Source organism: Canis lupus, chromosome 30 (genome assembly GCF_011100685.1).
Source record: "Canis lupus familiaris isolate Mischka breed German Shepherd chromosome 30, alternate assembly UU_Cfam_GSD_1.0, whole genome shotgun sequence".
NCBI lineage: Eukaryota > Metazoa > Chordata > Mammalia > Carnivora > Canidae > Canis > Canis lupus.
In genome coordinates, this window is record NC_049251.1 from 10,428,367 (window position 1) to 10,456,360 (window position 27,994).

Below are 27,994 nucleotides of genomic sequence, written 5' to 3' on the forward strand. Positions count from 1 at the left end.
CAGAACAGACCAAGGTGGGTCTGTGAGGGGGCTGGAAGGGCATCAGGAGTGGGGTGAGGGGAGGGGCTGGGGGATGAAGAGGAGAGCATTAGGAGGGGTGTGGGGCTCAGGGAGGGGCTGGGGTGTTGGGAGGGCATAGAGGTGAGGAGGGATTCAAGAAGCCCTGGAGGCAGCAACAAAGATGTCCTTGTAGCCCTTGATCTCCTTGATCTCATTGCTGCTGATGAGGACCTGCAGCTGGCGGGGTCCAGTTTTGATGGGGTAGAGGTCCAGTTGAATTTGGATGGTATGTCCAGCCACCAGAGTCCCAATGCTGAAAGTCAAAAAGAGCCTGTTAGAGCCTTAAGCAACTACTGGAGTGGATGATCTGGTTTCACCTCTTGGTGGGTAAGCACCTCCCACCCTTCAATACCACCAAGCTCAACCTTCCCCAAGGAGGGTGGGAAAGTGGTGGCAAGTAGGCACCATCCAGGAGACCATCCTAGGACCCCACAAGATGTCCCTTGTCAGAGACCAGCATAGTACTTACTTATTGTATATCTGCCCATCGATGAGGCCACTTCCCTCCAGCACCATCATGCAGTTACTCAGAGCCACTGTTAGGGTATTGGTGAGGGTGATGTGGACTCTCAATGCCTTACCCACCTCAGCCCTTTTAGACACCTGTGTGGAGAAAAGGTGGGTATATTGTGGGCAACTGGCCTCATTTCTGTGCTCCAGTTCAGTCATCTCACTCCATCATCCCTCTGTTGATCACCAGGCATGGTCAACACTTAGTGCTAAAATGCTGCAGGGAGAGAAGAACATGAGCTAAGAGTACTCAAGGTTAACATGTATCCTGCCCTGTCTTAGAAGGTCACAATGCTTCAGGAAGCCTCCACCAGCTGGGAATTGACACCAAGTTGAAATCTATTTCTCTCTCCACCATCTAGTTCAGGATGGCAATTAGATCTCGACTTAAGTGCCACCTCTACTCTGTTAATCATGGCTAATAGAAATGGTGTGTTGAAAAGGATCCCGAGGCCAAATTGAGAGTCAGAGAGAGTTACGATTGATTAGTAGTGTCTGACACAGGCGTGGGGTAAGAAGTGGTGTCATTTGTGCCAGCTATATGCTATCAGCGATATTGTTCTAAGGCCAAGCGATATTGTTCACATGATATGGCAGAGCCAGGACCTGACCCAGATGTCCCAGGCCCCCGTCAGGATCTTTCTTTCCCCCACATTGCTCTGACAGTAGAAACATTCTGAGTTTTTCCAGGTGTGTTCTGTGCATCCCATGTGAGGTCTGTGTCATAGGGCAGCATGGCCATGGCCTGTGAGTGGGAAACAAGGATTCTAGCCTACACACTTCTAGAGCTGATGACTAGCTCAGTGCCAGCCAAGTGATGGAATTGATAAACAAATGTTGAACTAAAATGAGTTCTGATTTGCTTTGACGTGGATGGAAGTGGAGGGTATTATGCTGAGTAAAGTAAGTCAATTGGAGAAAGACAATCATTATATGGTTTCACTCATATGGAGACTATAAAAAATAGTGAAAGGGATTATAGGGGAAAGGAGAGAAAATGAGTGGGAAAAATTAGAGAGGGTGACAAAACATGAGAAACTCCTAACTCTGGGAAATGAACAAGGGGTAGTGGAAGGGGAGGTGGGTGGAGGGATGGAGTGACTGGGTGATGGGCACTGAGGGGGGCACTTGACAGGATGAGTACTGGGTGTTATATGTTGGCAAATCGAACTCCAATAAATATATATATAGTTCTGACCATCCAGATCATACTTGGGGCATGTTCTGTCTCAAAAAGAAAAATCAAGGAAAAATAAGAATACATACTGACTTCTCTAAAATTCAAATGAAAGAAACAAATCTCTTACTCTAATGAGGGCATCAAAATAAAACAGGTAAAAATGTCTTTGGAATCCCTCATAGTCACACAAATCATCCCCAAGTCCTTTACCAATGGGGACCAATGAATAGTCTACTTGGCATCTGATATGTCTACACCAGATCTTGTTGGTAACCAGGGCTCTGGGTAATAGTCAGGGTCCTCACCTCAGCACCAGCATGGCCAGGTGAAAACTGTCAGGTGGCCAGGCGGCTTATGCTGTGGAGCCACTCAATTCTTGTTCTGGGTGAAGGTGGAGTATGCTAACAGATCCAGCAGGTGCAAAGCCAGGTTGGGATTAGGAAGAAGGCAAGTCCTTCAGAATGGGTTGGGGGGGCAGGTGGGGAAAGGAGGCTTCGAGGGAAGAAAAACCCTGGTAACAGGAGATGGAGAATAATTCTGCCCTCCATTTTTAATAAAGATTTATTCATTCATTCATTCATTCATTCATTCGTTCATCCATGAGAGACACACAGAGAGAGACAGAGACACAGGCAGAGGGAGAAGCAGGCTCCCCATGGGAACCCAATGCGGGATTCCATTCTGGGACTCTGAGATCACTCCCTGAGCCAAAGGCAGACGCTCAACCACTGAGCCACCCAGGTATCCCTTTTACCCTCCATTGACCTTTCTTCCACCTGTGTTCCTTCCTCACGTAATGACCTTGCCAGCCACACACTCTTGGAACTCAAAGAGACTCACCTTTCATTTGTTCTCCCTCTTCCCTGTCACCCCTGTATTATCTGCAGGTCCCTTTGGAATTTGAGTTGTGCTTTTTCTCAAATTCATTCCTCTAATCCATCTCCCAGCCACGCCTCTCCTCTCTGTCTCTGCAAAGCCTTTCCAATACTTAATATGTCTTTATCTCCATCTCATGTCTGTACAGTGTCTTCCTATGCATTCTCCACAAAATGTCACCGTCTCTGGGGAGCCTTCCACTCTGTTCTGCACTTTGCACTGAGCATGAGGTAGCATTGTACTGTGCTTTAATCATCTATTTAGTGTCTGAGGCAGGGACTATGTCCTGTTTACCACTGTAGCCCAAGGCCCTGGGTTGAGTGAGTTAGAGGACTCCTGGGCTCCATCTCCGTCCAGACACCTTACCTCAATAGATAAGTGGGGAGGCTCCAGAGAGATATCTTTTAGGACCAGCATGGACCTCCCCGTATCTTCCACCTTGGCAATGCCAGACACGCGGATCAGCTTCTCATCTGTCAGCTTGTTTCTATAATTTTCGTAGGGTAGCAAGAGCGGCCACTGTATCTCTAAGCACAGACAAAAGACACCTTGAGTCTGGAAGGAAAGAGAGAGGGGCAGGGAGAGAGAGAATATGTGTATATGTGAGAGAGAGTATGCGTGTGAGTCTATATGTGTGTGCAAGTATATTTGTGTGACAGAGAGGGGGAGAGATGCAGTGTACTTACCCTATACCCACTGCCCCCAGGGGTCACTGCTATGTTTCCCCTAGTGGGATGGTATCAGACGCACAGCACATGGCATGCAATCTCCTGCCAACAGCAGCTTCACTGTCTGGTGTGTGTGTGTGTGTGTGTGTGTGTGTGTGTGTGTGTGTGTGTGTGTGTTGGGGTGCCGGGATCTCTGTGTAATCTGGCTGAACCATCCCTGCTTTGTTTATGACCCCAAAGTTCCCATCCTTATTGGTGCCTTTCCCGGCCTACCCTATACTCACCCTCCCCAAAGTCCAGGTCCAAGTGCACTGTTTGCCTCCAAAGGGGTTCCCGGGTGTCACCCTGGTGCAATAGGGCCTGCGCACTGAAGCGCACCACCAGTCTGATGGGACCCCGGGGATGGACTCTGTCTGGCACCCTCCGGGCATGCAGCTTCAGCATCAGGTCATGACCCCACTCAGGTGTCTTGGCCAGGTGAAGCTGCAGCTGTGCTGGCTGATCCTGAGAGCCCCTAGACCCAAGCAGATCTAGGAAGGGAGAAGAGGCCCTTCTTGGGCTCAGCATTTTCCGGGAAGCCTTCATGAACACAGATCGCTCCTCGGGGGATCCTGGCAGAAAGAAGAACCAGGAAAGCCTTCAGTGAGGAGGGATTGAGAGGAGCAGTGGCCTTCTTGGGGGAAAGAAGCTACCCCAAAAACTCACAGCTCCCCTCCCAAAACCCCAGCCACATGAATAGCTGCATCAGGAGGTGATATAGCATCATGGCTAAGAACATGGGGATTGGTGTTGCTTGATTGGTGCTGGGTTCAAATCCTTGCTCAGGCACAGTTCCTTAATCTCTGGGTACTCAGTTCTTTTATCTTATTTTTCAAAGATTTTATTTATTTATTCATAAGAGACACACACAGAGAGAGGCAGAGGCACAGGCAGAAAGTGAAGCAGACTCCCTGCAGGGAGCCCAATGCAGGACTTGATCCCAGGACCCTGGGACCACGCCCTGAGCCAAAGGCAGATAGATGCTCAGCCACTGAGCCACCCAGATGCCCCTCCATTCTTTTATCTGTAACTGAGGTCTAACTCCTTGCCTCCTAGAGCTGCCAAAAATTTGAGTTATATAAGTTGCAGAATATAAGCACCTAGTGTTGTTCTTTGTCTTCAGTATTGCCACCATCATTGCTGTCATCATCATCAAAGCCAAATACTTCTTCCCCCACCAGCATCCTCACTTCTAAAATACATGCTCAAGTCTTCTGAATGGATCTTTGTCTTTTGCTCCTGGGGGCTACTCAATATTCAGGCTGAGCCCTAACTCACCCAAACTGTGGACTTCTCTAGAACAGCTACTGTGTACCAGAGGCACTGCTCCAAGTGCTTTCTGTGTATCCACTCATTTGCCCTCATGAGAGCCCTCTGAAATGCCATTAACCCATTTTATAAATGAGGAAGTAGAGGCACAGGGATGGTAAGAACATATCCAGGCTTACATAGCTAGAACCTAGGAGGGCCTTGGTTAGTACTCAAGCAGCATGACTTCCCCTGGCCTCCACAGGGACATCTACACCCTTCCACAGGCCAGGCATCCTTTCCCTCCTGAAGCATCTGCCTTCCCCCTTGCTGCTACCCCCTGCTGCCATGACATAATGAGATTGTGATATGACCCTAGGACAGAGTTGCCAGGTAAAATAAAGGACATTGTATTTGAATTTCAGGTAAATTTGAATTTTAGATATACAATGAATAATTTTTAGCTAAATATACTGCATACTATATTTAGGACACACTTATACTAATAAAATATTTGCTTATCTGAATTTATCTGGAATTCAGATTTAACTGGGCACCCTCTGTTTTTATTTGCTCAATTCAGCAACTCTAGGGCCATGTGGCCAGGGTCCAGGAAAGCCAGAGTTTGCCACGAGGAGGAAGTGATCAGGTGGTGATGATTTTAACACGAGTAAGCCATCCTCACTGGGAGGCACAGAAAGGAGGGTCTACCCACCCCCCTTCCCTGAATCCCCAGGGCCCCAAGCACCTTCTGGATACTTGTAGGAACCGGTAATGTTCTGGCGCTGATCTGACCCTACCATCTTGGTGCTGATTTCCTTCCCGATGGAACTGGTGTTATGGACCAGGATTTCCTGGGCCTGACCATTCCTGAAGAGCCAAATGACTTCATCAGCATTCACCTCCGCGTATACAAATGGGGTGTCATAGGGCAAGTGGACCTCCCCTTCCCTGACGGCCTTCACAGAGGCAGGGCCACAGCAGAACAGGCCTGTGGAGGGAACAGAAGTTGAGGATGGCTGACAGCTGCTAGCATGTGGACTGGGATGGGTGGTTGGGGAGGGGGGTGGGCAGGGGCCAGTAGGGAGATGGGATGGAGAAAACCCACATCTACCGAGTACTCTCAGGTTCCCACAGATTCATCTGATCTTCACACCCACCCTGTGAAGTGGCATTTATTATCTTCCCCACTTTACAGGTGAGGAAGCAACTGAGAGGTCCTGTGACTCATCAGGGTCATCCAGTTGAAAGCAACAAAGAGAAAAACACTACTCACTACTCCTTTCTGGCCTCCTGCTCTTGTGGTCAGTCCCCCTGCCAACATCCCCACGGAGCCCAGACCCTTCCAGAGTGGCCCTTACTCACCATTGCTGGTTTGCTGGGGGGTGGGGTCCAGAACCTGCCAACCATTGTATCCTGGTGGGAGGTCTTTCCGGATCATCCAGCACTCATTCCAGACGTGGAAATTCCTACAGTAAGGAGATGAGAATCATGTTTTCAGATTTGCCAGGTACTGGGCACTATACTGAGTGCTATAATTTATATCAGTTTTTTAAAATTAAAGTGTAGTTGACATACAATATTGTATTAGTTTCAGGTGCACGATATAGTGATTTAACATTTATATAAATTAGGAAGTGATCACCATGAAAAATCTAGCTACCGTCTGGTACTGTACAAAGTTGTTATGTATTAATTATATCTCCCCCATTTTTTACTTATTTGAAAGTAATTTCAAGCTTATGGTAAAGTCACAAGCATAGTACAAAAAAATATCCATCTATCCATCTGTGATTACCATTCTGCCCCATTTGCTTTATCATTGGCTTTCTCTCAGTATGGATATGAAGACTATGAATACATTTTTTCTTTTGTTTTTTTACCTCAGTGTGTATTTTCTAAGAATAGAGATCTTCCCCTACATAATCGTGAACAGTTATCAACCTCATACATTTACTATTGATATAATATCTTTATCTAATTTACTGTCTATACTTCAGTTTTGTCAGCTGACCTACTAATGTCCTTTACAGCATTCCTTTCTGCCCAGTCCAGGATCAGACATTACATCTAGTTGTGCAGTGTCCTTTGGTCTGTTTGGATCTGGAGTATTTCTTCAACCTTTGTTTTATTACATTGACATTTTGAATACAGTATTCATTTATTTGCCAGAGTGATCCTCATTTTGAACTTGTCTGATGTTTCCTCATGATTAGATTTGGATTATGCATTCATACACAGAATTCTACATAAGTGATAACAGCCTTCCCAAATATACTACTGCTGATTGAATGGGGGATGCTTCGGGCCCCTAGGAGCTCAGAGAAGGAGGGGCTCCAAAGACAGCTGCTAGTTCTCACACAACTCAAAGATCTTACCTGGAAACTGGCTGGAAAAGGAAAAACAGAAAATCAGATTTTCAGTAGAGCCGAGGAGAAAGGAACATAGGAAGAGACTAGAGATAAAGAAATGACAGGACATACAGAGATACACACACATACATACATACTCGTGCAGAGGGGGAATGAGGTGGGTAGAGGAAACAGCAAGAGGGACTGAGAAAGTAGACAGAGGCAGTGAGTTCAGGCTTTGCCCTAACAGGGCAAGCAGAGAATGGCACTAACAGAATGACTCAAAGAAGGAAGAATAAGAGGCATACAGATTATAAGGTTACTATTCACAGAACACATGATGTATTCATTCGGTTGTGGGCTTCAGTGTTGTCCCATAGTCTTCTATCTCTGAAATGAGTGTGCTGTGATTATCTAATTAGCCAGAACAGTTTCCTAGGTTGGGGAATTACTCCCTGGGCACCAACAACAAAGTGCAGGGTAATGCACTACCTCAAGACCAGAGAGGATCATGTCAGAGTTTCCCTACCCTTCCTGAAACAGAGCAGAGATCTGTTTGAGACCATGCCCCTTACCATATTTTGTCTCGTTTCTGAATTGGCAGCATCTCTGCATTTTGGTCAAAGTAGGTGTCGATGGTTAAGTTCCCATCCATGTTGTGTGCAGAACGGAAATTGGAAACCACACGAGTTGGAACACCTAAACATCTCATTACTAAAGAGAAGGAAAGTATGGAAAATTGCTGAGTTCATTTCAAGCAGAATCATTGGTTTCCCATGCATACTTTCTAAGTTTTAAGCTGGAGGAAAGAAAGAAGGCCAAGACTCTTACAAATCCATACCTGTAACTCCTCTATTCTCAGAGCACTGCACCCAGGCCCAGAACCCTGCTGCCTACCTGCCCCATCGATGGTCTCCATCCCACTAGGAGAAAGAAATCATTTGAAGGTTACTTAAAACACCAATATGCAACTCAATTTATAACTTGGGGCTTTTTCTGTTCAGCAGCTTTCCAAATTAAAAACAGAGAACCTAAAACATTTGCTAATTTGAAAGAAAATTTTAAAGACTTTAGGCCTTACGCTGTGGCCAGTTTCAGAAGAGAAGCTGTCTGACCTTAGTTAGGTAAGTGGCTTAACTTCTTTGAGACTTAGTCTCCTGTATGTAACAAAATAAGGAATTGGACTACATGATTTTCAGTCCTGAAATTCTAAATGTGTAATTCTACTGAAATACAAGAGTTTGGAGGAGGTAAGAAAGAAATTCAAGAAAGGACAGAAGGGCAATATACACTTAACAAAGATAAGTGGGAGACCTCAGAGACAAAGGGAACCTGCAGGGCCAAGGAGGCAACAACCATCTTTGATAAGGCAACAGCATCCTCTTGTGGCTTCTCAGGATAGTACTACAAAGGCTTTTTAAAGCTGAGTTAAGATTTCACTTAAGTAATTAAGATCTATTCATACAAAGCAGATATTACAACACCTACACTACCACCACACACAAGTGCATGTGGCACACACACACACACACACACACACACACACACACACACCTGCCCAGGACCAAATAAAATCAAGCCAAGAGCCAGATATGACTTTGGAACATAGATCCCCACCTCAGCTAACGAGACAAGGAGTTCAGAGGAGTTTAGACAGAGGGAGATTTATCCTACCCCTCCTGGCTCAGGAGGAGCTCAGGGTGCCTCCTGAGGCTGCTGGGAGGATAATAATGCTTTGGAAAGTAAGAGGACTGTTGAGATTGATGAATCTTTCTGTTTCAATTGATTCAAGAGCCCCAAATGCAGCCAGTCATCTGTTCACAGTTACCTCTCTACTCCCAGCATTGCTCCTGGGCTTTTCACAACCCCTCTGCAGGGTAGACCAGGGCTGAAAGAGGCGAGAGGCTGTGTAATGGGAGCAGCTGACCTCTCACACAATGGCCCCAGAACTCTAGGGCCTGGGAGTAGGGAGACCCTTCAAGGTGTAGTAAGGATGCAGACAGAGACCTCTTCCTCTCATCCCAGTGTCTAAGGGCTTGAGCCCTCTTACACGACACCTGCCTAGCCAGGGACTTCCCAGCTCAAGGCAAATGTGGCCATACTAAATTCTGGTGCTGTGCTGAACATTTTCCAGGGATAATTGAAGAGGAAAGTGAGGTCACTTGATTTGAACACTCAGATTTAAACATCTCCTCTGTCTGCAGCACCCATACCTAACTTCCAAGCTATGCTGTCCCTCTCAGAAATATCTAGAACTTTGTCTTTGGCCCCTGTCTCTGTCTTTCCTGTTCTGTGCTCCCTCATTCTCCAATTCAGAGCCAACCCATTCATTCAGCAAACATTGACTGAGCACCACAGTGTAACAGGTAACGCTGTGTAAGGTGCTTCTGCCTTGCGTGAAGGAGGACAGGAGGGCACCTCAGTATTCTATCTTTCCTTCACCTTTGCAGATAATCCAAACAACACCTTTCTACTAAATTATAAATAAATGATAATGCATAAAACATTGATGCTCCATGCAGGTAGTCAGCCAAGTAGCAAACCTCCAATTGTAACTCCTCAAAAGAAGTATTTCTCAATATTTTCAGTATTCTCGGAGAGAATACTTTCTCTCCGAGAAGTATTTGGGAGACATCAGCTCTGCCCATGGGTGAGATCAGGCTTTCCCAGACCATCTGCTTGCAAAGCAGGCTTCCGCCAGCCTGTCCCTGACTCCGGGCTCACCTGGAGCTGAGAAACTTGAGCAGTGGCAGAAAGAAGCTGCCTTTGCTTCTACTTTGGGACCACAAGCCTCTCTATCCAGGAGACCGTTTTAATAGTCTATCTGCCATCAAGGAGACTGAATGATTGCAACAGGTCAACCTCTCTCCTAGGTAAATATGCAAGACTCCTCAAGACTACAGAGTGTGCTGGGTAAGAGTCCATGTGTTCACTGCTCCTTAGCTGTGGGGCTATAAATAAGCCACAGTTAACTTAAGTGAAAATGGAGATATCCGAGCCCAACCTCAAAGAGTTATCAAGAAAATTAAATAAATGATTCTCCATCTTCATCTCCCCATCACTCACCTGTGCACATAACAGCTGCAAAGACCCAGCACTGCCCAAACTTCACAGGCTGCTTGCCCCTGGCTGACCACTGCCGCAGGATGGCTACACTGCCATTCCACTCCAATGGGCTGACACCCCTGGAGTAGTCTTCTCCCCAGTTCCCCTGCAGCACACCGCTGTCATCATTGCTGTTGATCTGCAAAGAACAGACAGGTGGGTTTCCACAGTGCCCTAGGGGAGCTCAGATTGTCCTCAGATGAAGGTGGGAAAGTTTCTCTCCTTACCATGGCACTCACCACCCTGCAGACATACACCGGGTCATTCCGCTGGGAGTAGTCTTTGGATGGGTTCTCTAAGAAGTACAGGCTCTTGTCCAAGATCTCAAAGCATATGTCTATGATGTCCTCTTCAAACTTCCAAGTGATTTCATGGGAGAGAAAAGAGAAAAGTCAAAATGTCTAGCATCCTGAAACTTTGAGTCCATAACACACACTTTTAGGGATGGTGCATATGTGCTAGGGATGGGAGTGGGGTTAAATATTAGACAGGGTCCTTCCTTCAAAGAGCTTACGATCAAATTGGGAATGTATGAGATTCAGAATTCTGAAAAATAAACCTGTGTGGCTCTGATGGAAAAATCCAAACAGAATTCGGAAGTGAGAGGTCTATTGACCAAGAGATCAGAGAAGGCCATTGGTGCCAGTGGACTTTGAAGGACTAGGTGGACAGGAAGAGAGCAGGGTGGGAATGTTCACCTGAGGTCTTTGAGTTTGGTGGTGCCAAGGATAGGGCTTAGAGATTTTTATTTCTAGAGAACATGAGGGAAGAGGAAAGATCAGACGGATAAATACAGGGTCGGCCAGGAGCAGAGAGGGAGCAGAGTGTGGGGATCCCAGGAGAAGCCAGTAGTCTCATAACATACATTTATAACATATATTTGTGAGATATGCTGCAACCCTTTGGCTGCCAAATGCATTGGTGTTTTTTTCAGTTTCAAAAAATCATATAAGCTGTCACAGTCGGAGAACAGGGCAACTGGTCTTCCTCAGCAAGGACCCCTGCTCTCTCCCCACTACCCTTTGGTGAGTGTGGATGGGGTTGAAATGTCAGTGGGAGGAAGGCAGAAAGTATACCAGGCACGGTTGGTGGTTGAGAGTGGAAAAGTTGCTCAGAGCCAAAGATCCCACCCTTTGTACACTGACTGGATATTTGATGTTATTAAAGGAATTACTTGTTCATTTTTCAGTTATGATAATGTATTATGGTTTGGTTTTTCAGAAAGAGTCATCATCTTTTAGAGCTATAAAAAAAAGTATTACTGGATTAAATGATATAGTATCTACAATTTCCTTCCAAAAATTCCAGTGATGAGTTGGGAGTGATGGGGACAGTGGGCAAACTTTTTCTCTAATGAACCAGATAGTAAGTACTTTAGGTTTTGCAAGCTTTGGGGCCTCTGTTTCAACTACTCAACTCTGCCACTGTAGCATTAACACACCCATAGATGATACTTAAGTGAATGAACATGGCTGTGTTCCCATAAAATGTTATTTTTGGACATCAAGCTTATTGAACTTCATATCATTTGCACATCAAAACAATTTTTAGGTTTTTGTTCCAAAAACTTAAAAATATGAAAACCATCCTAACTCATGGACCATTCAAAAACAGTCAGTAGACTATAGTATGTAAAACTCTGGTATAGATGGAATAAGATTCACCATAAATTGCTTACTAATGAAGCTGAGAGATCAGTTCATTTTAGTAGCCTGTCTATTTGGATTATGTTTTAAGTTTTTTTATATAAAATATTAAAAACTTGAGGGGCACCTGCCTGGCTCAGTTGGTAGAGCATGCAACTTTCCATCTCTGGGTTTTAAGTTTTTGTTTTTTTTTTTTAATTCTTATTTATTTATGATAGTCACACAGGGAGAGAGAGAGAGAGGCAGAGACACAGGCAGAGGGAGAAGCAGGCTCCATGCACCAGGAGCCCGATGTGGGATTCGATCCCGGGTCTTCAGGATCGCGCCCTGGGCCAAAGGCAGGCGCCAAACCACTGCACCACCCAGGGATCCCCTGGGTTTTAAGTTTGAGTCCCGTGTTGGGTGTAGAGATTACTTTTAAATCTTTAAAAAAAAGACAAAAACCTTGAAAGATGTCTCCCTTTCCTTCCTTACCCCTCTTACTGGAGGGGAAATTGGCCAGCACCACACACCCGGACTTTTGTTAGTGGCCCTTTGTGAGCTAATACACAGAGTTGATAAAGAACCAGCTGAGGGAGACCTGCCCCAGATCCACTTTTGGTCACAGTGTTACCTGTCCATAGTTCCAGGGCCAGGCAGTGATGAATCTTTCATGACCCTTGTAAACAAAGCCATAGTCCATCATGATATACTCCTGCAGCAGTATTTCACTTGGCAGGTAGACTTCATCCTCTGAGGGGTTAAGTAGTAGAGGGGGCAAAAAAGAAACAGTAATTAAAAGTCAGTAATGATAGTGTCTTGCTGGCTAATAGGAGAAGGAACTGGTTGATGGCAATAGAAATCAAGACTGGACCCCTAAAAGTCTACTGTGCTTTTCTAGAGGCCAGTGTTAGAATCTGTACTTTAAAAATAATGACTGTCATTTCCTTTTAAAAAAATATTTTATTTATTTATTCATGAGAGACACACACACAGAGGCAGAGACAGAGAGGCAGAGACATAGGTTAGAGAGAGAAGCAAGCTCCACGCAGGGACTGGGACTCGATCCTGGGTTTCCAGGATCACACCCTGGGCCAAAGGTGGCACTAAACCTCTAAGCCACCGGGGCTGCCCCCAATGACTGTCATTTTCTGATTGTAAAGTGGAAAGCTTATTGTAGAGATTTGGAAAATATGGATGATGGAAAGAAGATAATGAAAATCACTCAGTGCCACTACTCAGAGAACCCCCCCACCCCCGTTACAATTTGGTGTATTCTAGCCATTCTTTCTCTCCACGTATATGTAATATAATTAGGGTCCCCTGTGTTCCATTTGTCTAATCTGTTTCACTTAGCATCACACCATGAACATTTTCATCATGCCATTAATTTTTTTTTTTTTTTGTAAAGATGGATTTAGTGTGAGCACATGGTAGTATATGGCATAGATAGGCAGCTTTCATCTTCTGGGCTTTCTCAGAAGAACTTCAGTGAGCACTCCCAGTCGATCAGGTTAGCATTACAGACCATAAGCAAGTCATACCTGCATTCCACGGGTTAAAAAGGAGGATGAAAGTCCCCACTGGGTGAGCCACACTGTGACCCTGGCCCTGAGAGATCTCTATCTTCAGAGTGTAGGGACCAATGACCGCACTGGCTGGTGTGAAAAAGGAGACTAAGAGTGAGTTGGTGTCAGTGGTGAAGTCAGAAGCGCTCCAGACATTGCCTTTTCGAGCCTGGGTGAGGGAGAAGGTGGCTCGGGTTCCCAGCAACTCCATGGGTGCCGGTCCTGTGTGGGAGAGAATGACCCCAGAACGAGGTTTAAAATCTATGTGACATGATTCCAGGGAGACTGGGAGGACCACCTGCGATTCCTTTTGGTTTAAGGCTTTATTGTCACTGGGTGTCTTTGGGCAAGCCATTGAAGACCTGTGGGCCTCAGTTTTTTTTAATGTGTAAAATGGGATCATCATAGTACCCACATGAAACTCTTGTTATGGGGATTAAATGAAATAATATGCATAAAGTTTGAGCACAGCGCCTGTTGCATAATGCAAAGTTGGCTGTTACTATCAAAATTGCAGTTTGCTGAGTTGGCCAAATCTTTCCTTAACATCACTTTCAGGGTTCTGGGGATCTCAGGAAAAGAGAGGGGTGGGAGCACTCAGAAAGGCTCCTACAGGTGAATTTTGCCTTGGGTCAGGATGAACTCACCAGTCTCAGCCACAAAGGTAAGGTAGTCTTTCCCAAAGTGGAAGGATCGGTTAAAATGTAGCTGGAGCACAAAGGACTGGCCCCGGCGCACAATAAGCCGCTTCAGGCCCATCTCCTGTGTGTGATGCTCCTTGTTGTTCCTTGGGCTCTGCAGGTCAACAGACCTGAGCTCCAAGGCTGCCACTGGAGGGGGCGGGGAGGAGACAGGTCATTAATCACCGAGCCAAAGCTCCCATGCTCTGAATTAGGTAGGATTCTGTCCAGAGAGTAGCCCTTCTGCCACCCTGCCTCCTAGTTTCACAACTTAGCCTCGTAGGACAATTTAGCAGGCCCTGACCCTGGAGTGGGAAGGTTGTGATCCTTGTGACTCTGCACCCAGACCAGACTGGGAGCGATAGGGTTTAAGAATTAGGGTCCCAGGAAGAGAAATGTATCCATATAACTGAAACTTAACCATTAAAGTGCCACCACATACTGTTAACTACTTTTGTGGGCAATCTTTCCAAAAGTTACTCTATTGTCCTGCTGACAGAGGATAGAGCGTATTAAAATTTTGTATGAATTCAGTCAATGCGCTGACTATATGCAAGTCCCTGCTTTAAGATACCAGGTGGTAGTTTATTTCTCACCTCTCAGCCACATTCCAGGTGGACGAGGGCACAGACTCTTTCCAGGATGCTACTGTATGTGTGCACCTAGTATACAGTTTAAAGACTCTCATAGCACAGTGGGCCAGAGTGCAGGCTCTCCCCACCTCAGCTGTAAGACTTTGAATAAGTCCCTTATGTCCATAGACATCAGTTTTCTAGCTGAAAAATGGAGACAGTGGTATTCCTAGCCTTAGGGTTCACGTGCACATTGAGTGAGGATTCACAAGTAAAGACCTTATTGTAGCAGCAGGTACAGAGTAAGCACCCAATAATCACTAATTGCTCTTAATGCTACTAATAATGCAGCCTCAGACTGCATTTGCTTTGTTATTTTTTATTTATTTTTTTTTTTATTTTATTTATTGCACTAACAGTAAGCAAAAATCCATCAGATATTTTTTACTAGTAGCACATCAGTTTATCTCAGTGGTTCTCCACTGGAGAAATTCTGTCCCCTAGAGGACATTTAGCAATGCCTGGAGACATTTTTGATTGTCACAACTAGAGAATGAGGCCAAGGGTCCTGCCAAATAGTATCCTAGAGGAAAAACAAATCTTGGCACCCACCCACTTTTTATACCATTCACATTTTGAACTTCTACATATATTTTTTATGTTTTTGCTAAATGAGTTCACTTTGCTAGTTTCAGCCCATCTTTCCTACCTGGCTAGACTTCTTGAATTCTAATTCTTTTACTCAAATGCTTCACCTTAACACCTGGGAATTGCCTAAACTATTTTCTAGTTCTTCATCCAAGTCATAGGTAATAAGATGGTTCTAAGCATTAGGGCTTACGTCAGATGCCAATGGAGCTTTCTTCCAGGTTAACGCTGAGCTATTAGGAAATACTCTTTTAGTTGTTCAACTAGCTGTGACTACCTCTAATACTTTACATGAGGAAAGTGGATTAAGTGTTTAAAAATGTCTTTCACAGGGGTGCCTGGTTGGCTCAGTCGGTTAAGCATCTGCCTTTGGCTCAGGTCATGATCCCAGGAGAGATTCCCTGTGTTGGGCTCCCTGCTCAGCAGGGAGCTGCTTGTCCCTCTCCTGCCCCTTTCCCATCTCCTTCTGCCCTTTCCCCCTCTTCCCCGCCCCCTCTCCGTACCTGCTCTATTGCTTACTCTTTCTCTCTCTCTCTCTGCCAAATAAATAAATAAAATCTTTTTTTAAATGTCTTTCACAGTCTAAAAATCAAATCCAATTTTCATATTTGCATCTTTCCTAAAAATTTGTTAAATATTTGGCTAAAAACAGAGTGCTCCTGATGATCCCTTAATCCCCCTTCTTGTAACCTTCTTTCCTTGAGGTAGATTCAAAGATGAATTACTGGATCAAATCATACAAAGCTTTTAAACCTCTTGATGTAACTTAAGCACTTAAATAATTATATTATTGGAACCAGAAAAGTTAGGGCAAGATCTAAAACAGATGCCTTAGAGTTACTTAACAGCATTTTTAAAACATCAGGTCCAATCCATTAGTAGTTTGCAAAATCAGTTTAGAGAAATGTGACCAATATTTTTTAAAAATAGAAAATATCACAATGTATCTAATCACACATAAGGAGAGCAAGTATAATTTTATGTGCAACTGAGTCATGATGTAAACTGTGGGTCATGGTCAGAAAAGTTTGAAAGCAACTGGCCTAGAAACTGGTGGAAGCTGATTGCATCTTATCTGTTCTTGAGGAGCCTGACATTTTTACAACAGGAACTACGCGGCCTCTGAAGGAAGCTTCTCTACCCCATGTATAGTGCTCAGTGGCCATTCCACCCTGAAAGATCAGATAGCCAAAGAGCACTCAGGAGCACTTATATCACTTCCACAGGAAGGAACAGAAGGGAGTGGGGTGGGGGGCAGCATTTTTCTGGCTGCTGTTCACAGCTAGAAGCATGGTTCGTAAGGGCAGCCACCTCAATTCTCCATTTACCCAGGCTGGTGCTTGAGTTGGGAAGGAAAGTGGGAGAGGAAGAAGGAAAATGCCTTCCTCTCTGTGCCAGGCTGCAGTGCATGGACAAAACTCATTCTCCTTTGGAAACTCAGGTTTTCTTTTTTATTCCACTTAATACCATTATGCATTTGGCTCACTAAAGTGCTTTTCCTATCAGGGAGACAGTGACTTCAAAAAACAAGAGGGAGGTCCTTCAAGGGAGCAGGAAAAGAAAATCAAGAGGATCAGGAGAGGTTCAACAAAGCAGGAAATGAAGCAGAAGCAATTAGTAAAAGTATGTCAGCACCCACAAGGTCTTCTTGACTTGGCCACCTGCCCACCAGAGTTAATGATGTGAGTAAGAGGAGAGTAAGCCCCAGCCACATGACTCTTGGTGCTTAACTAATATAAAGACAAGGAAGGATCAAATATACCCCCATGTATTATTAGTCTTAAAAAGTGTGGGGAAAGACGGGGATGACATTTAAACAGCCACCTGCCTGTGATGAGTTCTGAAGCTCCTGCCCCCTGAGATGAAAGCCTGAGGCAGCCCCATTCTTGAGAATGGCTCCATCTCTGCCCTTGGGTCTTAGGTCAGAGGTAACGACTGCACAGGGGCTTTCTTCAGCCACTGAATATGATGCCCCACATCTCACCTACTGCTTGCCATCACAACCCCCTCTTTATTCTTTGTTGGGCACTTAGTAGTGTCTAGAATTAGTTCCAGAGAAGCAAAGACCTTGGCCATCTTCTCACACCTGGATCCCCCATGCCTCAGATAGAGCATGGTTCCTAGTCATTACTAATGTTAGCTAATGCTCACTGAGTACCTACTACATGCCAGACACCATCAGAAGCATTTTATGTGTCTGAAAGCATTTCTGTTCTCACAACCACCCTGTAATGGAGGTGTTAATATTCTTCCCCACATGCTGGAAGGTATAGGGCAGATCTGGGATTCAAACCCAGGTAGGCTGGCTCCAGAGCCTTCACTCTTAACCTTGATAGTCTCTGGCCTTCCCTGGTAAGTGCTCTGAGATGTTTGCTGAAGCAATATGTGCAGCTTGGATAAACTATGAGAATAACCTGACAAGAGGGCAGTGGGGCTATATAGGAAGAGAGAAGCCTGTGAGGGCAGCAGGGCCAACATGAAGGGGCACTTGTCTCCAGGCAAAGATGCTGCTGTTTGATTCAGTAGTAAATAGGTAAACCTATCCACGGTGGGAGGATAAAATGGTACATCTTTCTGAGGGCAATTTATCAATGTTTATTACATAAGAAAAGAAAGCCTTGGATGCCTGGGTGGCACAGTGGTTTGGCGCCTGCCTTTGGCCCAGGGCGCGATCCTGGAGACCCGGGATCGAATCCCACGTCGGGCTCCCGGTGCATGGAGCCTGCTTCTCCCTCTGCCTGTGTCTCTGCCCCCCCCACCTCTCTCTCTCTCTCTCAATCTCTGTGTGTGACTATCATGAATTAAAAAAAAATTAATAAAAAAAAGAAAAGAAAGCCTTAAAACATAAATACATTTGAGCCATAAATTCCCCTTTGGGGAATTTTTCCTAAGAAAAATCATAATTTGTGTACAAAAATGTAAGAAATAAGGATGGCCAGTGCAGACCAAAGATACTACAGTAAGAGTTGGATACCTAAACTTTATTCTTCTTATCTTAGTGTGACCAACAAAAAGAACAAAGAATATCAGGAAATAATTCATGAAGTATTAAAAAGCAACATAATAAGACTGAAACCAGGGATGCCTGGATGACTCAGTGGTTGAGCATCTGCCTTTGGCTCAGGGCATGATCCCATGGTCCTGGGATCAAGCCCCACATTGGGCTCCCTGCAGGGAGCCTGCTTCTCCTTCTGCCTGTGTCTCTACCTCTCTCTGTGTGTTTCTCATGAATAAATAAATAATTTTTTAAAAGACTAAATAAAACCAAGCATGGCACAGATTATCTTTAGGTAGTAACACTATGGGAAGTTTTTCTTTCCTGTGAGTTTTTTGGTACTGTCCAAGCTTTTGCTTTGAACATGTATTCCTTTTCTAGTTAGGGAAAAGCATTACTTTGACTAGAGGCAGCTTTTTGAACAGGAGTAGCACCATCAAAGCTGTAGTGCAGGATTAATCTGGCTATGGTATGTAGCTCAGATGGAGGGAAAAAGTCTAGGGAGGGAAGGGCAGTGAGACTCTGTCGTAATAACCTAGGTAAAAAACTAAGAGTACCTAATCAAAGGTGTTGGCAAGAAGAAAGGAGGGACCGCCCTGTGTGTGTGAGGGACTGGCATCCATGGGTTTGTGACAGGCTAATAAACACTTGTTGAAATACCTTGACTTCCGGGGCTTCCTAAAGCTAGTTTGGATGAAGACTGGGGCAGATTAAAAGAATCCACAGCCAGCTATGTCCTAGGCAATCAGGCTACTGATGAAATACTGGAAAGCTCTAGACAGAGATACCGAAGGGTAAATTATCCCAGGCACAGCAAGCACTGGGCACCTGCCACCAACCACTAGGTGAACTGGGCTCCTTCCCTTCTCCTTCGTTTGCCCCTGCATTTAGACTAGCTACTCTGTCAGTGTCTTTTCTTTTCCTACTTCTCATCATTATTGTGAATTTAGTGCTTTTGTAAATATTTCATTCTTTTTCATTACTTTTCTTTTTAAAAATATGCAAGGGTACATCTTTGTGAGAGCACACAAAGATTCCTTAGTGATAAGATTACTACAGAGTGTTTCTATTTCTCTTATAGTGTGCAAGAACAAAACTGTCTTATTATCTAAAGGTTCAAGTCCAAATTGCTTTGTCAAGCATTCAAAGCCCTCCTCAATGTGGTACCAACATATTTATCCAATCTTATCTCCCAGTAGCCCATAAATAAATTCTGCTTCATTCATGTTGTGTCTTCCAAATAGATCATGCCCAGACTGGTTCTACCTCTGGATGGTCCCTTCCCCAATATCCGCATCCCCACTGTCTCCATTCTTCAAGTAAAACTCAGCATCCACCCTTTTCACAAAAGCCTCCCCAAACATTTTGGTACATGGAGATATCTTAACACCTATAACAATAGTTTTATATCTGGGTAATATTTATTGAGTGTTTTTAAGCCCCAGGCTTTATATACATTATCTCCTTCCTTTTTTTTAAAAAAAGATTTTATTTGTTTATTCATGAGAGACACACAGAGAGAGGCAAAGACATAGGCAGAGGGAGAAGCAGGCTCCCTGTGGGGCACCTGATGCAGGACTTGTTCCCAGGACCCTGGGATCACGCCCTGAGCTGAAAGTAGATGCTCAACCACTAAGCCACCCAGGCATCCCTATATTACTTCCTCTGTCCCTACAACTATCCAACTAGATATTATTAACTCCATATTACAGGTGAGTAGACAGATGATCAGTGAGACTAACTTGCCAGACTAGTAAGTGGCAAAACTGTCTTTTAAATCTAGACAGTTTGACTTCCGAGCCTAGCTAGCTTTAACCTCTGGCTTGTGGTGCTAGTCTGGAGGTTTTCACCTTTTTTTTTTTTTCCAAGTAAGTGATTATTGTGCTTTAATCAAATGAAAATGTAACAAACAGACCTAAGAGGAGCTGCGCTGATGGAAGAAGTGGGGAGGGGTTCCCCTGGCTTCTCTATAGAGCCCTAAGCATCTAAAGAGCACAGTGAAAATCACAGATTCTTCCCAACCTCCATATCCTAAAATGCCAATAAGTCAGCTTCAGGGCCAACCTGGTGTCCCTCTTTCCTCTCAGTTTCTCAGACTCTGAACCATTTATTCCTCAGTTGTCTAAGCTGTTTCTTTGTGTATTTTTAAAAATATTTTATTTCTTTATTCATGAGAGACACAGAGAAAGAAGAGGCAGAGACACAGGTTGAGGGAGAAGCAGGGTCCATGGAGGAAGCCCAACGCAGGACTCAATCCCGGGTCTCCAGGATCAGGCCCTGAGCCAAAGGCAGACATTCAACTAAGCCACCCAGGCATCCCTAAGCTGTTTCTTTGAAACATTATTTCCCTTTAATGATATCTACATGGTTAACTGTATTATGTGATGGCTTATACCCAGTGCTTGGCAATTCAAATAGCTGCTGGTGAGACAAAAGTGTCCCCAGGATGGCTACACAGTTTGAATCATTAGGTCTTGGGATGCCTGGGTGGCTCCTTTTCCTTTGTCTTCTCACTTCTCTAAAAATATCTTGTTCTTTTATTAAGATGCTATACAAGCCCAAATCCTAACCATCCTTCTGAGTTACTCATCGCTGAGTGCTCCCATGTATATGTGCAATGTACATGTTAATACACTTCTGTTTATTTTCTGTTTCTTTTATCAGACTAATTGTCGGTCCCCAGCCAATGCACTTGATTGGTAGAAGGAAAAAAAGTGAAGTTTTCCCTCCTCTACAATATCCATCAAAAACTTAGTGGGGGGAATCCCTGGGTGGTGCAGCGGTTTGGCGCCTGCCTTTGGCCCAGGGCGCGATCCTCGAGACCCGGGATTGAATCCCACGTCGGGCTCCTGGTGCATGGAGCCTGCTTCTCCCTCTGTCCCTCCCTCAGTCTCTCTCTGTGACTATCATAAAAAACAAAACAAAACACTTAGTGGGTATTGTCTTTGATCTGACAGTTCTTCTTTTAGAAATCTTTCATATAAAAAATACTTGCACCCATATGCACAGTTATATCAGTAGGGATGTTCACTGCAGCATTGTTTATAAGACCAAAATACTGAAACAATCTAAATGTTCATGTATAATGCATAGTAACAAATTAAATAAGTTAATAAATTTATTAAATAAGCTATGTTTATATTCCCAGAATGGAAAATTATAATTCGACTAAAAATGTTTAAAATATTTTATTTATTTATTCATGAGAAACAGAGAGAGAGAGGCAGAGACACAGGCAGAGGGAGAATCAGGCTCCATGCAGGAAGCCCGATGTGGGACTCGATCCCAGGTCTCCAGGATCACGCCCTGGGCCGAATGTGGCGCTAAACTGCTAAGACACCTGAGCTGCCCTAAAATTTTTGATAGACCAGTATGCACTGGCATGCAAAGATTTCCAAGATATATGATTACGGTTTTTAAAAAGCAAGTCAGCTTTTTAATATGCATTATATAATCCGATTGTGTAAAGATACTATGTATTATATGATCCCATTGTGTAAAGCCAAAAATTCTATATAATCTAGTATTATCTGGTTAAGCAGTTAAGCACATTGTTAACAGTTCTTTCCTGTGAGAAAGGAGCAGGATTGAGAGTACATATGTACGTGAAAGGGGACTTGGCCTTTTTTATCCTAATATGTGAATGTATTACTTTTTATAACAAGTATATATTTTTTGTGTATTACTTGCTTAATTAAAGTATGGTTTTAAAAAAAGATAATATATTGGGGCACCTGGGTAACTCAGAGGTTAAGCATCTGCCTTTGGCTCAGGTCATGATCTCGGGGTCCTGGGATTGAGTCCCACATTGGGCTCCCCATGGAGAGTCTTCCTCTGCCTAAGTCTCTGTGTCTCTCATGAATAAATAAATTTAAATAAATTTAAAAAATAAAAATAATAAAAATAAAAAAGATGATATAACATTTAGGCTTAGGTTGAGGATAATGGAGGGGAAAAATACCCTAGACTTTGGAAAAAAAAACATGTGCCAAAGGTAGCATACAAACAGGTGTCTTGAGACTCCTCTGTTTAACTCCAACTTCTGTTAAAATACCATGTACAGCTCTAATCTCTAGTATTTTCTATGATATGTAATTTTGGGCACAATTTTAAGAAATACATAATCCATGTTTAGCATCCTCTCCCAGTAGGTCCTGTGTGACTACCAGACTGGAGTGTTCTTTTCATTCCAGCAGCAAAGATTCTGAGGTGCTCTGGAAAAGAGCCTGAGCACAGAGGCAGGAGCAGCACTCTTTAAGGGGAGCTGAGAATCAGAGGAGAAACTGGGCCAGGAGAAAGGTCTAGGATCTAAGAGGTGATCCTCCCACAGCTACAGGGTTAGCCACAGAGATGGCTTCCCAAGTACCAAGGGTTCTTATTAAACTATCCACAAAATGTTGAACTAGAGGTTATCTCTATAAAACCTTTTCTTTGAGGTCCCTGCTTTCTTGGGTATAAGAGTATAAGATACCAAAAATGTAAACACATAGGTTGTAATTCTTAATTATGCTAACTGCTATGAGAGAAAAAAAAAACATAGAGTAGTCAATATTTAGGTAGAATATTGAAAGACCTTGAGTCAGAAAAGACAGTGTGTGGAATGGCAAACCCAGGGTATAGGGAAGGGGTAAGGGGGGGTGGGAATTGAGCTTGATCAGGGACATTTGTGCTGGGAAGCCATCAGAATCCCAGTGGGTAAGGGCCACGGTCCAGTTCATATTTTAAAACAGGTAACTGGGGACTTCGTTGTAGAGGTCAAGATCCTCATGGGCTTCCTCAGACTTCCCAAGACCATTCTAGTTACAAGATATTAAAGAAAAGATTGTCCATAGCTTCAAGGGTAAGCTGAATCCACTCATAAAAAAATGAATGTATGATTTGTGCCCCAGTGGTTTGTGCCTTCCAAATGAAGGTAAGGAAATGGGAGGAAGGAGCCAGATCAATTTAAGTCATCCTGTCTCTTCTATTCACCCCCACCCTCTCCAAATGTCTCCCCTCTCTTAATTCAGCACCTCAGAAATGTCAGATTCCCAGTACTCACTCTGATCCATCTCCCTTCTTCTTCTGTCAGCCAAGGACCTTCAACTAATCAGTATTAAGATTCCAGACCTAATTGTGTCTCTGAGCATTTATAGTCATCCTCCTAGAACCTCTTCTCTCAACCTGAGTCGGTAGGGCGAGGCTGCTGTTTCCTCCTCCTCCTTGGACTCTTCCTGCTCTTAATTTCCCCGTTGTTCCAGGTGCATCTTCGCATAAGGGAAAGAGCTTCCGTCCTAAGCCTTTTTAAAAAATTGCTGAGGGATTTGTTTCTGTGCCCTCCTTTTTAAGCTGAGAAGACTCAAGTGATGTGGAAGGCAAAGCATAGCTTGATTTATCCCTTTGCACTTCTGTCACTTTAAGGCTTGGAACCCAATTCGGTCTAAACCAGCTCAGTCTGGTGTCAGGAACTGCCAGATAGTCAGTGTCCAGATGGAAATGCATTAGGAGCATGCTACCCTCAGGAAGGTCATTCATCAGTTGTCATGAAAATGAGCTTGAGTGGATCCCTGGGTGGCTCAGCGGTTTAGCCCCTGCCTTCGGCCCAGGGCGTGGTCCTGGAGTCCTGGGATCAAGTCCCACGTCAGGTTCCCTGCATGGAGTCTGCTTCTCCCTCTGCCTGTGTCTCTGCCAATCTCTCTCTCTCTCTCTCTCTCTCTCTCCTGTCTCTCATGAATAAATAAATAAAATCTTAAAAAAAAAAGGAAATAAAATGGGTTTGAACATCCCATTAGGACCTGGCAAACTTTGCCTCTTGAAAAGCAAAATATGTTGACATGGTGAATTATGCCATTGATTAAAAATGAAGTTGATAGGGGTGCCTGGGTGGCTCAGTCAGTTGAACATCCAACTCTTGGTTTTGGCTCAGGTCATGATCATGAGATCCAGCCCCAGATCGTGAGATCCAGCCCCACGTTTGGCTCCATGCTCAGCAGTTAATCTGCTTGAGATTTCCTCCCTTTCCCTCTACCTCTCCTCCCATTCTACTATACTCTCTTTCTCTAAAATAAAGAAATAATTTTTTTTTTTTTATGATAGTCATACAGAGAGAGAGAGAGAGAGAGGCAGAGACACAGGCAGAGGGAGAAGCAGGCTCCATGCACCGGGAGCCCGATGTGGGACTCGATCCCGGGTCTCCAGGATCGCGCCCTGGGCCAAAGGCAGGCGCCAAACCACTGCGCCACCCAGGGATCCCCTAAAATAAAGAAATATTTTTTAAAAATAAAGTTGATAAAGCTTCCAATGACAAGGGGAAATGTCTATTAACTGGTAGGCAGGTGGGGGTGGGGGGAGGAGAGAGAAGCAGGGTACAAAAACAGTGCAGCTTATCTCAATGGTGTAAAAAATGTTATTACATAGATAGACCCATTTTTAGAAGATGGAAGAAAATATAAACTGTGATTGTTTAAGAACAGTGAGATTTGGGACATCTGCGGGGCTCCCGATTTAGCGCCTGCCTTCGGCCCAGGGCTGATCCTGGAGACCCAGGATCGAATCCCACGTCCGGCTCCCTGCATGGAGCCTGCTTCTCCCTCTGCCTATGTCTCTGCCTCTGTGTGTGTGTGTGTGTGTGTGTGTGTGTGTGTGTGTGTGTGTGTGTCATGAATAAATAAATAAAATCTTAAAAAAAAACAGAGCAGTGAGATTGTGAGTGATTATGATTTCCTTATTTATACTTTACTGAATTAAAAAATTCATGATGGGAGGTTAAGATGTTTTTAATCAAGGAGGAAAAAAATGTTTTTAAAAGAAAGTGAGCAAAGGGATAGGAGGACCATGACTGGAAATCGGGACATGTGTATTTTATCTGACTGACAGTGTAAAGAGAGAAGCAGAAGTATTTAGTCAACACTCCTGGAGGAAGAATTCAGGTTTCGTGAAGAATAGTGATGCAGAGAAAACATAAAGCTATTAACACGTTCACTGATCATTGTCAAGGGTATGTAAGAGGTGCCTAATTCCCTGGATTAATCTGTGTGATTCATCAAAAATTCCGACACCTATTATAAACAAAGCTCTCTGTCACATCCTCTGCCTTTTTTTTTTTTTTTTTTTTTTTTAATGTGCTTGAGTGTATTTAGGAAATGGTCCTCATTTGGATACACTAAATTTGCTCATTACTAAGTGTTTACTGAACACCTCGGGGGATTTATTTTATTAAAAAAATACTTTGGCTCAGAAAAATAATACTTTTGTTGTTACTGGTGCAAGAATCTCTTGTATTAGAACTATATGCTCTATATAAGGAAGGTGGAAATAAAAAAAACTCTTTGTAATAAAAGTCCTAACTTCTATTGAAGATATTTCAAAAATAGATGTTTTTTAAAAAAGATTATATTTATTTATTTATTTGAGAGAGAAAGAGCACAAGCAAGGGGGAAGGACAGAGAGAGAGAGGGAGAAGCAGACTTCTGGAGCCTGACATGGGGATACATCTTAGGACCCTGAGATCATGACCTTAGCTGAAGGCAGGCCCTTAGCTGACTAAGCCACCCAGGTGCCCTAAAAATAGATTTTTTTTAAATGGTAAGAGTAATATACATTTTGATAAGTTTCCTTCCTGTTATTTTGTCTATGCTGAAGTGGGATTTTTTTCCTTAGTAGTAATCACACTGTATACTCAGGACAGGACCTGCTTAAAGTGTGAATTTCCATATAAAACAATTTGCCATCTTATTTGAAAATACAGCTTTAGCAGTATAATGATTTTTGCCTTGTAAAAATAATCTTTTATGCCTCAAATTTTATTTATTTATTTGTTTATTTACTTATTTGGGTGAGGGCTTGGATGAGAAAAGAAGTTATTCCAAAAATAATCACAATATTATTATCCAGGTTAACCAAAGAAATTTCATTTAGTCAACTTAAGAGCCTCATGAAGACAGTGTCCTAGAGTGCGTAGGTGGCTCAGTCAGTTAAGCATCTGCCGAGGGCTCAGGTCATGATCCTTAGGGCCAGTGATGGAGCCCCTTGTAGGGCTCCTTGCTCAGCAGGGAGTCTGCTTCTCCCTCTCCCTCTGCTTCTCATGCTCTGTCTCTCTCAAATAAATAAATAAAATTGTAAAAAAAAAAAAAAGACTGAGCGTCCCAATTTCTCTATGACTTTTGATGCCTTCCTTCCTTTGTTTTACAAATATTGAATGCCTAGAATACTGATGGCACCATATTAGAAGTTTTGAGGCACACAAAGTGATCTTTAACCCCAAAGAGCTTGTAATCTATTGATGGGGAGAAAACACACACAAATATCCTCTACAAAGGAAACTGCCTTTTGTAACTCAAAACAGTGGAGGTCTTCTAGACAGGAGCTCTAGAAAGGCTTTGTGAAATGTGAGCAGCCACCAACAGATGAAGATGATTTTAGAGAGAGAGCTGGTGTGAGAAAGGCATTCTAGGCCAAAGGCCTGACAGCATCAGCAAAAGGGGAGAGCCCGGAAAGCCAGGCCTTCTAAAATAGGCAGAGGATGGGGATCCCTGGGTGGCTCAGCGATTTGGTGCCTGCCTTTGGCCCAGGACGTGATACTGGAGTCCCGGGACTGAGTCCCACGTCAGGCTTCCTGCATGGAGCCTGCTTCTCCCTCTGCCTGTGTCTCTGCCTTTCTCTCTGTGTCTCTCATTAATAAATAAATAAAATCTTTTAAAATATAAAATAAAAGAGGCAGAGGAATTGCCTGCAGCAACCAAAACTCACTTTATAAAGCAATTGTCTTTGGTAGGGAAAAAAAAGAAAGAGAGGCTTGAGAGTTTCAAAATGGTAAATAACAGAGCTGTTTTGCCTTCACTGCTTTAGAAACTAGTTTTATAGCTGAAAATGATTAGTTTTAAAGCCTACACATCACTGATCAAATTGAGCTTTTGATTACCCCTAGCTTTTTTTCATACTACCACCTACATCAGATCCTTATACATGATTGTCATACCCACCTGGAATCTAGCTAAGCAATTATATTCGGCAACTAATTTTTTAATTAAGTTAGAATCTATTGTCAATATCCATCATGGTATTGCAAATCATGTTCACTGACTGATTATATTATATTCTGTTTATAAATTTTTCCCTAAAAGATAAATGCCTAATATAGTCAAGTTTTAAATTTGGTTTCCAGAACAGAAAAGCTTTTCTACCATAGAATTATCTCTATGTTAATAGCAGACTAACCTCTGCTAGGGTTAATCCACCAGATTTGTCCCATAACAAGAGAGCAAGCTCTGAGGACCCTTAACTCTAAAATAAACACAGAAAAGACCCACTATAATCCTCTCCCTGCCTCCAAATCCTTATGTGTGTCTACTGGGTTCTCCACTTGAAGATCTTGCAGTCACTTCAAATTTAACATGTTCAAGGGCAGCCCTGGTGGTGCAGTGGTTTAGCGCTGCCTGCAGCCTGGGGTTTGATCCTGGGGACCCTGGATTGAGTCCCACATCAGGCTCCCTGCATGGAGCCTGCTTCTCCCTCTGCCTGTGCCTCTGCCTCTCTCTGTGTGTGTTTCTATGAATAAATAAGTAAAATCTTTTAAAAAAATGAAAAAAAGTAACATGTTCAAAATTGAATCTGTTAGTCTCACCCATCCCCCAAATTCATATTATTTCTTACTCATCCTGGTAAATATTATAAAACTTCATTTGTTTTTTGAAACCTTCTGTTTGACAGCTGTGTGACCAAATGGACAGAGTACGGGTTTCTGAGTTAGAGAACTGGTTCGGGACCCTGCTCTGGTCTTCCTGAGATTTGGTACTTACCTGACTATAAGCAAGTAAGCCTTAATGAGCACCCAACTCCAATGTAAAATGGGGCTGATAGCAGAGCCTACTTCACAGAGCGGCTTTGAAAAT

General features: G+C 43.6%; 1 protein-coding gene across 3 annotated transcripts; it reads right to left on the reverse strand.

The window, feature by feature from the left end:
* Nucleotides 1-32: 32 nt before the first annotated feature.
* Nucleotides 33-27,992, reverse strand: TGM7 (transglutaminase 7). 3 transcript variants are annotated; one of them, XM_038580208.1, is made up of 13 exons: nucleotides 27,902-27,992; nucleotides 13,878-14,060; nucleotides 13,207-13,452; nucleotides 12,297-12,415; nucleotides 10,265-10,393; nucleotides 9,999-10,176; nucleotides 7,508-7,646; nucleotides 5,947-6,050; nucleotides 5,330-5,572; nucleotides 3,579-3,905; nucleotides 2,993-3,153; nucleotides 530-663; nucleotides 33-313 (listed from the first exon to the last, which is right to left on the reverse strand). In XM_038580208.1, the coding sequence occupies exons 2-13, from the start codon at nucleotides 13,987-13,989 to the stop codon at nucleotides 154-156; spliced, it is 2,052 nt and encodes a 683-aa protein (XP_038436136.1). In that variant the 5' UTR covers nucleotides 13,990-14,060; nucleotides 27,902-27,992; the 3' UTR covers nucleotides 33-153. The 3 variants fall into 3 exon arrangements, with proteins under 3 accessions (XP_038436136.1, XP_038436138.1, XP_038436137.1); XM_038580210.1 differs by lacking the exons at nucleotides 13,207-13,452; nucleotides 13,878-14,060; XM_038580209.1 differs by lacking the exons at nucleotides 33-313; nucleotides 530-663 and having other exon boundaries at nucleotides 2,997-3,181.
* Nucleotides 27,993-27,994: the final 2 nt, after the last annotated feature.

Coding starts and splice junctions, on each gene's coding strand:
- TGM7 (XM_038580208.1), bottom strand. CDS start 13,989: ATGGGCCTGAAGCGGCTTATTGTGCGCCGGGGCCAGTCCTTTGTGCTC. Junction 3,906..5,329: donor TTCCTACAAGTATCCAGAAG/GTGCTTGGGGCC, acceptor TCTTTCTGCCAG/GATCCCCCGAGGAGCGATCT. Junction 3,154..3,578: donor GGACCTGGACTTTGGGGAGG/GTGAGTATAGGG, acceptor GTCTGTGCTTAG/AGATACAGTGGCCGCTCTTG.